This window comes from Prinia subflava, chromosome 2 (assembly GCF_021018805.1).
Source record: "Prinia subflava isolate CZ2003 ecotype Zambia chromosome 2, Cam_Psub_1.2, whole genome shotgun sequence".
NCBI lineage: Eukaryota > Metazoa > Chordata > Aves > Passeriformes > Cisticolidae > Prinia > Prinia subflava.
The window spans coordinates 108,786,147-108,798,190 of record NC_086248.1 but is presented as its reverse complement, the minus strand read 5'-3'; the positions used below and the strand labels follow the sequence as shown (position 1 = coordinate 108,798,190).

Here is a 12,044-nt window from a genome sequence, read left to right as displayed (position 1 = left end):
ACCATAACACTCATACAAAAATTAGAATTCCTCTTCCTTCCAAACAGGAATCAAAATTTCTACCTGCAAAAGTGATCTAGGATTTTACATTTTTGCTTTGCCTTCGGGAAGCTGATTTTTTGCTCTTTCCTACATGGACCTTTTGCAAAACATACTGTTTCCTAGGCTCATTTTCCAACTGGAAACTGGAGAAAACATTACTTTTCTGTTCACAAAGTAATTAGGTCTGTGGAGTATTTAGACTCTGTGATAACAATGCTCACAGAAATGAGGTTTGCCATGTGTTCTCTTTCATATCGAGGCCATTTTCAGCAGCTACTGGCCCTGGTCACTTCCCATCTCAGATTACTGTTTCCCCACTACCTTTGGTTTTAAAAATGAACTCTAAATTGTTGCTACAAAGTCATTCAGGCTAAACTTGAAGCCCTAGAAAAGGCAGGGAGGTTTTTATTTGTTTCTTAAATCACAGAAGCTGTCTACTTTGTATTCTTCCGTATGTCATTAGAATGAAAATTAGCAACTCTAAGCTGCATTGCCACCCAATATTATCAACTCAAAAACTGCAAAGCCAGACTTGTACATGCAGGTCTTCCACTAATGTTTCTTAAAAAGCAGTTCCTCGGATGTGAGAGTTTTAATCCTTCATTATCAATCACAACACTTCATTTTCTGTATTATGGCACGAGTTCATTCCACTTCTCCCTGTCTGATGCAGGGTTCTTAAAGCTGGAAGGAAGAAAAGCACACTGAAAACAAAGGAGGACAGATTCTTCCAAGACTCAACTACCTTGCCATCTATTCTGCTGGAGATTTTCTTGGCTTTTGAAAAGCTGCATATTATAATCTGTAAGCGCTTTGCCTAGAAGAAAGAACTTTGGAAAAATGTGATCAGGAAAGAGCGACTCATAAATGAGTACTGGAGCTCTGCAGAAAGAGCAGAAAATTTGAAATAGGAGGTGAGAGGTGAATGCAGACCTGATTTCATATTCCTTCATTCTGTGCAGCAAAAGGAGAGTTGTGAACTCTTCCTGTAATATCTGTAATTTCAATACTCGGGTTTTCCTTGGCTCTGTAGTTTAATCCTGGGTTTTATTCAAAATTGTCTTTGAAAATACAGTGACTAAGAAGTAATTGCTTTCATTAGAAACAGAAAGAAGGAACTATTGTAAATTCTTTTCATTACAGGAGGTGGGGAATTAAGGACGATGGCAATCTCCAGTCTCTGACCTTTGGGGTCAGAACATCAGCAGACAGCAGCACAGCGATCTTCTCCCTCCTTCTGGGAGGTGGGAGTGTCATGTAATGTCCATGTTCTCATTTTATTCAACGTGCACATTTGAAAAGAGGAACCAACAAGAACCAGCAAACAGCCGGTGCCATTTTTCTGTGCCTTCATGCTCACACCTGTGTACACATTTGATGTAGAAATTCATGAGCTTGGGGCTCAGAGATACCTTTAAGGAACATTCTACTGATTAAGGGCTTTGTTTTGTATTTAGGCATACCAGCATGAAAGCTTCAGTAAACAGGTTGATATTCAAAAGTGCCTCTATATCTACAAGTCAAGTACCTCCATCGCTCCTTTATTTCACTTCTGTTTCTTTTAATACCCCCCCTGTAAAACCAATTAAAACAATTCTAAATGTTTTCAATTGCATTTCACATTTTCCTCCTAATTGTAGCCTGGTCCTCCTACAGGACCTCCTTTCCTGGTTCTCCTCAGGACCAGGAAAATAGCTGTAGATCTTACCTCTGAATAAGAGGTTTAAAAACATCACCACCCACTGTTTGAGCCTAACAAAACATGTCTTTCCTGCCATGTTCGCTTCGTTCTTACCTCAGCAAAAGGGACTCTGTCGAGATTGTTCAGCATGAAACTGAACAACTTTGACAGATGTCCCAAAGACAGATTTTTCTTGAAGGAAACCAACCAAATGCTTGCTTTTAAAAACCATCTTCTGTAGCCTGGTACATCCTCAATACATAGCATAGACTGGTACACGCTCAAATGTGCCCAGCGTTGCTCTCAGTGCAACGCGCGGCGTCACATCCAGCACTCCCAGCCTGTTCTCCTGTGGCAACTGTGCCCCTCATCCTCAGCCAGGGTTCCTAAGCTGACTGAGCAGCCCCTTGTTAAATGAAAAAATTGTGTTCTCTGCACAAAGACACGTGGGACAGGCAGGTGTTTGTCTGTACGGGGAGAAAGCGTTGACGTGTCCAGACCGCGTTGCCCCGATGTGACGAACGGACGGTGAATTGCCTCGTGCATCGTGTGGGACCTGCCACCTCGGGAAGGTCTGTGATCCTCTCTCCAGACTTGCAGCTCTGTGCCCCAAGATGAAACAGAAAAAGGAAAGGAATACGTTCCTTACATAAGCACCTGCCTTTTCACCTTGGATTTGGATCAAGAGTGCCTCAAAATTTCTATGACCACGAACTAAAGGTCCCAGTCTAAGAAAATTAATGTCCTATTTTTATGCATTTATTTATGTACACACATGCTGAATCTGACTTTATGAAGCAACTGCAAGATCAAGTCAAAAACATATACAGTAACATGCATGTATATATATATGTGTGTGTATATATATATATGGAAGTCATGTATAGATAGAGAGTAGAAAGTGTGTATGTTCATGCTTTATTTGTGAGCACATAACACTGTAATTAACCTCATAATGAAATTAAACAAAATGAGGGGAGTTAGTGCCATGGTCTGTCTGAGACAGAAAGAGACCTCACAATTAAGTGTGAGTTCAGAGTGTTGTGGACTCAGCGCTCAGTAACTGATGAGTGAAAAATAAAACATCACTTCCTAATGCCCAATTAAGGCAACGCAGCAGCGATATTAAAAGGCTGAGGACAGCAGTGAGTACGACTGGATGGACTCAATCTTAGATTATTTTTATGTACAAAACAGACAGGCGTGTTTCTGTATCACCAGCTGGAATAAGAGCATCTCCCTAAAGAACCACAGGCTGAATATGTATTTCAAATAAAAAAGCAAATCAGAAAAACCCAAACTGATCCCATAGCTGTATCTGTTCCTGTAAATAGCAAAACATAACTTATTTATTTTTAACTAACTGCTCGGAAAGAGTAATTAGCAGGATACAATTAGGCAACAACTGAGAAATACTTAAAATCAATCCAGAGACTTCCTGTTTATGATTATTACCCCTAAGATTGTATAAAAAGACTGGAGAAAGGAAGCTGGCACCCTATTTAGCCAAAGAGCAAAATATATATCATATTTTAATAAAAACAAAAAAGAAACTCGAGTAGAGCACACATTTTAAATACAGCCACAGCAGTTTATGTTAAGGGTCCTTTGAAATAAACTGTGCTTATTTATTTATAGAGCTTTCATCATTATATCTCTAGATGCACTACGAAATGAGAAAATCCACTAATTTTCATTTAAAGCTGAGCTAAAACTCCACTGCAATAACAGAAGGAAAAAACCAAATATATACATAGATGAAAGAGAGAAAGAGAGAAGGAGAGAAAGAGAGAAAGAGAGAAAGAGAGAGAGAGAGAAAGAGAGAAAGAGAGAAAGAGAGAAAGAGAGAAGGAGAGAAAGAGAGAAAGAGAGAGAGAGAGAAAGAGAGAAAGAGAGAAAGAGAGAAAGAGAGAAAGAGAGAAAGAGAGAAAGAGAAAGAAAAGAAAGAAATGAAAGAAAGGAAAGAAAAGAAAGAAAGGAAGTAAGGAAGAAAGGAAAAATGAAAGGAAGAAAGGAAGAAAGAAAGGAAGAAAGATTGACCTGTAAAGAAAGACTTTGCTTGCACAGGAAGTTTGAATAAATTCTATAAAAGATGTTAAATCACTGAGAAATCTATTTGCTTTGATCTGACACAACAAAAAGCTCATGAATAACAAGATTTTGGGCTGAACCAAACACCTTGAAAGGGTTACAGTCTACCCTGCGCTACTGGCCTACCAATGGAACTATTACAGCTGTGCAGAAAAAAATACATAAATATTAACATTTTAATTGGCTGATGCACTGTCACAGTGGGGGAACTTGTGGATACAGCCCTCTCAAACCCTCTCTATTTACAGAGATGAAAAAGAACAGCATGCAAATAGTAAAAGGAGATAAAACACTTTAACAACCCTGCAGAATTGCAGCAGCAATCTTCCAGCAAAAAGGGATTAATTAGCAACAAAGGGAAATGGCCATTAGCCTTAAATTATCAGTTCTTCTCATGGTCATTATTCACCAGGAAAATCTTTGTACCTTCATAGCCATTATCTACATACCTAGGCTATGACAACGCAGTGTACAAAGCAACTGAAAGCTTTTGAAGATAGCTCAAATCCCAGATGAAGCACATTTGTTCCACGGAGCCATTTGTTGTGAGCGCACCCCAGGCTGACAAACGCATTTGACATGATACAAGAACATGCCAACAGAGTGACAGAAAAAAAAAATACAGAATAATAACGCTTATTTTCTTGATGAAAGAATCCTGTCAATGCTCCTTTCCCAAACTCTTTCTTCTCCCTCTCACGGGATGTATTTCGTGTTATGCGCACGTCGTGCACAAATTTGAACTTTGGAGTTAAACCCCTGCTTCACTTGCATTTAAATTATGTAAATATCAAACCCAAGCCCTGTGAAATCCCAAACAGAGAGCACCTAGTCCTGCTTGAGGACAAAACAGGCTTGTCTTCTTCCTGTTTCACGTTCTGGATGGGCGGGTGCAGGCCAAGTCTGGTGTTTAAAGTCTTCTGCTGCTGTATACATTGCTACAGGGTGCTCTGCAACTCATCTCGTTCCTGCCTCCAATCTTCTCTTCAACAACTTTCACTTCTCGGTGTCATTAATATTCATTGGGTAAACTGATGTCAAGTCACTATTAAGAAAGTGCAAAACCTCCTGGGTTTTGGTTTTGGTTTTTTTTTTGCTAGAGATTTAACTATTAGAAGATGCCTGGACATGGCGACTGATGTACCTAAGACACAACCATGAAAATAAAAGTTTATCCCCTGGCTAAGGGGAGGGATGTCAAGATATTTGTGTCAGCTGCTCCTTCCTGACACTGCTGACTGGATAATCACTAGATTTTTTAGCTCATTAGCTCGCAATTAATTGACAAATAGATGGGGTGGCTGGCAAACAGCAGTTGACACATTTGAAGGGACACAACTGCAGGACAGAAGTCAGTCTGTGGTAATTTCTTTGGGGAGAAAACACTCTTTTTTGTCACTATTATAACCTAACATAGATATAAAAGCAGCAAATCCCAAGTTCAAAATGGAGTCTGTGCAATGGAGGACAGAGAACCCCAGCTCCCTGCTGTGACCATGACACAGGTTCCCCATGCCATAAGAATTGTTTAAACTGTGCCTACAAACTCTGTCTTGGCAGGGCAGACAGGTAGGTCTGGTCTACATTTAAGACATGCTGAAATACTTATGGTTATATGGGAATTAATTTTTTTCCATGCTTGCAAAAGCCCTAGGAAAAAAATAGTTCCACTGGCCAAAAAAAAAAAGGAGAAAGATGGAGAGAAACAGAAAAACAGACAGATCTTCTGGGGCAACCACCTTGAACTGGGTGCAAATGATGCTTCCAAGAGACTGCAAATACAACCTGTCCTCTCTCTGAGTTTTTAAAGACAAAATTACCCATTTTAAGTACAGAGCTGAAGGAAACTATGCTCGTAGTAAATAGGACACACTAAAAGGTGATCCTTCCAAAATTCTAGCACAGGCAACAAAATCTTATGGGGGTAAAAAAAAAATCCAAAATTAAATACACCCTCAATCTGAGGTCAAAGAAATCAAGCCACTATAGAAATCAGCATGCAACAAAAATGGGATTACGGCCAGCGAATCAAGTACAGGAAAAACCAACCATGAGGAAAATAACTGAATACTAGGTGGGAACAGCAATTTTGGGCACAATGCCCAAAAAAATCCCCATAGATGACACAAAGCCTTAAGGGAGGACAAACCTCAGCTCCTGCTCACTTTGCTTGAATAAAGTACATAAAATCATATGCTTTAATTCCTTGAAACAAATGTAAAAGAGCGTAAAGAAAAAACATTGCCACACAAAATAGGGCACTTAGATTTCTGAAGTCAAAATCCATGACATATTTTTTAAAAAGCTTACTTTTTGTCAAAATACCAAGTGTTTCTCTTCACTCCCTCCAAATGCAGGAAGTTTTCTTCACAATTTTCACCTTTGCACTATTGAGCATAATGGGACGAATAATACATGATGCACAAATAAGTTATAATGCTCCGTGCAAGCTATTAGCAGTGAGATGCTGAATGTGTGATAAATCTACACCCGAAAGTGAAATATGCCTCCTAATTAAAAATCAATTATTAAAACCAGTAAAGAATGAAAAAGAAAAAAGGCTCACTCACCAAACTCATAATGAAATCCTGGAAACTTCAGAGGTATGTGAAAAGCAGAAAGAAACCTTCAATATCCATATTTAACCAAAGACTCCATTGTGGGTTTCTTGATTTTATGATTAAACAGTTCTGTGAAAAATTGTTTCTGGTGTCTTTTGTGCTTTTATCTCTTCATTCCAAACGGTCATGAAAATGAACAGAGGGCATTGAACTGGGGAATGGGAGAACAAGCCATAGCTCTGGCTCTGGGAAATCCTGGTACAGGGGTGCCCTGATGTGGCTCCGAGGTGACACAGGGATGAGAAGCAGCCACCCAAACCCACAGCCCCTGAACTGGCAAGCAAGCACTCAATGTTCACCCACAACGTTGCCCGTGTTGGGTTTCTTGGCAGGTCTCTTCCAGAAAATGCTTTTAACACCCAGAGAAAGTTGTTTGCAGGCAGTAGATCAGGATGCTCAAATAACTATTGCCAATTAATTTGTGTTTAGTTGTAAAAGATTTCAAACACAGAACAGCTCAAAAGCAGCTCAAAAATCCCAACACCTGTTGCCTAAGCCTGGACAAGAGGAAATTTCCAGTTTTCATTTTCTGTAAAACTAAGACATGTATTCATACCTCCAGCAGTGACAGAGAGATTAAATTAACAAGCACTACTGAGGAGATCTGAATCCCATTATTGGAGAAACTACACTGGTATTATGCATTATCATAAATATTCAGCCTCTGCAATCAAAAGAAGGCTTTGGTGTTTACGTATATAATAAAGTTTTAATAATTCACTATCAATATTTCACGCAGCGTGCTACCGTCTCTTTCTTCTGGATAAAAGAAAAACTACACCCAGAATTTAAAATCCACAACCATTCCACTGGGACTGGAAGTGCCTGTGGGAGAGAACCAAGCTATTCCTCCAAAAGCCAGGGGATCCAGGCTCCATCTGCCTGTGGCTGGCCAGGGCTTGAGCAGGCCCAGCCTAAAGGCCCCACACACTCTGCCCTTCTTCAAAACATGCACCAGTGGTGCCTGTCCAAAATCTGGAGTACTCTGGCAATGAAATTCTCTGGATTTTTATTCAGAAAACTCGGAAACCCCAAGTGAGCATGCTCTGAGGCCATCAGCTGCCCTACCCGTGGGTGGCTGATGGCACCTCCACAAATGCAGCGCCTCAGCCACGAGCAGTCCCCCTCTAAGCCATAAAATTGTCAGATTTGGTATTTTAGATACCAAAACATTTGGTATTTTACCTGTACCACGAACAGGAGGGTGCATTGTTATCCTTCCACTAGAGATCAAAGGGTGTGGGATGGGGTTCTGGCCATGGGCCCGCAGGTTCCTGGAGGAACCCACCGTGTGCCCAAACCCGACCTCTCCCAGCAGCTTCCCCACAGCCTGGAGATGCTGATTTTGAAAACAGCAGGAAAAGCCCCAAAGGACGTCAGGGCAGCAGGAGGGAGGGAGAAGATGAGGAGAAGGGGCAGCAGCACCCTGGGCTGCCATCACCTCAGCCTGCCATGACAAGAGAGATTTTTAATCGCCACTTTTAACACATCAAACAGGGGGAAAATCCCAACTTGACCCACAGCACAGGCTCATCCCATCTGCTGCAAAGGGAGAGCCACATCATCAAGGGCCACACTGAACAGACATCAACTCCTGAAGTACAGTCCAGCTGAATAAATAACACAGAAAGTTAATAGCCAAATCCTTTCAGCAGCAGCAGTGCTCTGGGAACCTGATTGGAATTTGAACATTTGCATTGATTTATATTTTTTTCCCATGTTACCAGCTGGGAGAAAGTGCTGGAGAGGAGGTACAGGAGCAGCTCTGCAGAAACAGGAACAGCTAGAGAAGGATTACCTCCTAAAGGATTATCTTTTAAACAAAGAAAAATTTGGTATACTGCAAACAACTAACTCAAATCCAAAGAAACAGATTAATCCAACAGGATTAGCAGGTAAGGCTGCCCTGTACTTTAATGTCCAGACACACAGCTGAGGAACGTGAATGGTTTTATTTAGATGATTTTATTTAGTAGTCAAGCACCTTTTCATAGTCCAAAATAAGAGCTGCTTGCTCAATTAAAACAAAAGCTTTGACGACTTATCCTGCAGCCTCACAGGCAACAGAGATCTCCTGTCTTTTTACAGAGCCTTTTCCTTTACCCTTACATATGTAAGCTCTGATCACAGAGTTCTTTCAACTCCCACCAGGAAGGAAGATTAGCTGCTGCCTGTACCACTCCTGCACTGTGAAATTTCCAGAAATGAGCTCTCTTACTTCCCTCTGGCTGGCAGGGAAAGTCACAGAAAACTGAGATCAAGCTCTTTATGGCTTAGTCTTTCCTGAATTGTTACCACTCATGCAGATTTTAGGGCAACGGTACTACAGGAACACCAAAAGTAAGACAGCATCAATCTAAATAAAACTAAAATAAACCAGCATCCAGGTATTGGAAGCAATACAATGACATGTACTTGAGCATCCCTGCCCCACCAGTAGGCACGATAGTAATGTCTCTGGCCTGCACCAAAGATTTGTACTGAAATCTACTTTTCCCCTGGGGTAAATTAGAAAGCCTAAATACCTAAAAACACAACAGCATAAGGCTGTAAAGTTCCTTTATGTTTTAGTCAGCCTCATACACGTGTCAGCCCCTCCTCTGACCCAGAGGTGAAACCAAATTCAGCAGCAGTTGCAAACCTTACCTCTTGATGATAGGAAATATTATCGGCTTTGGTGAAGTTTTCCATCTAATAAATTTATATTTCCAACTTTTGAACTTATATTCTTTTATAACCAACTAACCTCTGCATTGGTCCAGCATATATTTCAAGTTTGTTTAAGAATTAATTAAGCATTAAGCAAAGACTCACCTCCTCCACCTCCGAGAAGGCTGGAATTAGCTGCAAGAAAAACAAAAAGGGAACTGTTAGCGTTGAGTTCCTAAATATACATGGAACCAAAACAGCAGATGTTTCACAAGAGATTTTCCATTGTTTCAGTAACTTTTACTCTTCCCTTACCTGAAAACATTTAATGCAAAAACAATCACTTACTGTAAATTGCAATTACAATCTTTACCTTTGCAGTATCTTTGAAAATGGAAGCTAATAAATAAAACAATAATACAATTACTAAAGCTAATGCATTGAATAGGTTATGAAATTACAACCCTGCATTTATAATTCCACAAACGGTATTCCTTTGTGATTACCAAATTAATTCAAAAACTTCATTGCAGAGAAACTTTAAATAGACTTTGATGCAACTTCTGATTATCCCTCCTTGTTTTTCTATGCCATGGGACCTTTGGGGATGACGATGAGGAATCCTGGCTCCATTGATGTGAAAGGGTTTGAGCAACTGAGCTGGGATTTCCCTCAGCAGCCTTAATTGACTCAGCACCGTAACCATCCTGCTACCCAGGCCAGAGCTTGATAAATCACTTCTGGAAAGCAATTTTCAGAGCATGGTGGTACAAGATGGTCCTTCAAATTAAGCTAGCACAATTGGAGTCATGCCAAATATTTCCTTTCACTGCCTAGGCAGAAACAGAAGGAATGCCTGAGTGTCTAAACCTGCCCTTTAGATGTGTGGGAAATAAATCCTTGTTGTATCAGAATATATTTAAAACAAAGTAAGAGCATAAAGGAAAGACACAGGAATTTCTTATTGTTTCCTGATGAATAAAGAACAGATATCTCAAACCATGCCCTGCTCCAGGACAAGGGTATATAGCAAGATATACAGAATAAATAATGTATTTTCTGTATGTTATTGTTTATATCATTTTCCTCTGCTTCTTCATTAGAAGTCTGTAAACAGCCAATTCTCTGCTGCTGGGGTTTTTTCATCACTTTCTTGAGAGTTTTACATAAAATGACCATTATCTTTGTTCTCTTCTTTATCAGATATTCTGCAAATACCTTTGACTTAATATCCATTTTCAGCTCAGACATTTGCAGCCAGCTTTCCCTGACACCTCAGTAAAACTGCCCTCATCAGAAAGCCAGATTTTCCCTCACAGCCAAGACCTGTGTTTGAAAGTACCTCTACATTACTCAGAAAGTACTTCTACATTAGTCAAAATTCAATGTTCTTTAAAGAAAAAAAAAAAAAAAGCTGCTTTCTATCCAGCACAGCTGACCATATCAAATCAAAGCAAACTAATTAACTACTCATCCTAGGATTAGTTGTCCTACAGTCACTGGGGAATCATCAAAACCAAGACCTAGAGAGGTGTTCTCGTGCATTTTTCTCATCCAAGTCTGGTTCTGGTACTTTGGAACATTAGATGAAGGAAAATGGGACAAAAAAACCCCTTTTTTATCTGAAACAAAGTGATTTGGAGTCATTTTCAAAAAAGTGCTTGTTTGGAGACACAGAAAGGTTGGAGCAACAGACACAAAATGGAAAACTTTAAAAAACAACACCACAATGATCTGTAAGTGATGAACGTCTCTTTGCTATCCTCTCTAAAGTGCTAGCAGGGAACAAATACTGCCATGTATATATTGCCTTTGACAAAGATATAATGATATAATAAATGTGTGCAGACATGTTGCAAAGAACATCAATCTTGCTGTATTTACCTGTTCTTGCCCTGACTGAAATTCACTACTAAACAAAGAAACAAATAAAAGCAGCCTCACGTATTTTTACAGCTGCTTCCAAAGCCCTCCTGTAGCAGGTAACATCACTTTCCCTGCAGTAAAAAGTACTTATCTGCCACAGAAATCAGCAGAGCTCTTATCAGAAGGAACTAAAAGGAACCAAGTGTCATCTACTGCCTGCTGTTCCAGCTCGTTTTTTTAGCACTGCAGAATACACCTACAATTAAACTATTCTAATCCTTCCATGAGTCACGTTCCAGGATTTCAGTTATTATGTTCTTGACTTGAGGCACACAGCTAAAACCTGCTAACCAAAGTTTCCACTACTAAAAAAGTTTTTGCAGATACCCAGCCAACATCCCCATTGCAAACCTTCATTCAATGGCTTCTCAGAGGATTATGTTTCTCTCATTAAGTTTTCCTGACAATGTTCATCTTTCCAATACTTTCCAAAAACTTCTTAATAACATATAATGTAAGTCAGCACCACATATTTCTCTATAGAAACAGTAAAAACAGTTCAAATGGATTTTTGGCTGCAACGCATGCACTACAGCTATTGAAAATGCAATAATAATTCACAGGCACCTTTTTTTTTTAAATTCTGCTAGCATAACAGTAGGAAAATCAAACAATTTTCTTATGATTCCAAGAAAGAACAAGACTGATTTATATTTCCAGTTTGTTTTCTAGAAAGATAATGTGTCAAAAAGCAAGAATTTTATTTTCCGATTTTTCAGACTCTCTCCTGGAAGGTCCAATAAAACACACGTCTCTTTCCATATTTGGGAAAATCCTACCACTGCAGGAGTAACCTGTCATTGGCACCTAATGCATCTTCTGGCTGGCAGAGGTGAGCACAGCCCCACGGCTGCAATCACAGCGTGTTCTGTTGGAGCAGGCACGGCCTCTCCTCTCAGCCCCTCGCAGTTCATCTGCTGCTCGCTCTGGACATCAGCGCTCCCAAACCACCACGTCTTGGAAAACACTTTGGAAGCCACTCCTGCTGTGGAGGGTCAGCTCTGGGGAGCTGTATGAGCCACCAGCAGAAGGTC

General features: G+C 40.1%; 1 protein-coding gene across 1 annotated transcript in view; it reads right to left on the bottom strand.

Annotated features, from left to right (window-relative positions):
• MACROD2 (mono-ADP ribosylhydrolase 2) overlaps positions 1-12,044 on the bottom strand; it is an 837,487-nt gene that overhangs the window by 646,907 nt on the left and 178,536 nt on the right. The window contains exon 4 of the mRNA XM_063391546.1: positions 9,250-9,279. Within this exon, the coding sequence (XP_063247616.1) occupies positions 9,250-9,279 (30 nt within the window). The remainder of the gene's footprint in view (positions 1-9,249; positions 9,280-12,044) is intronic.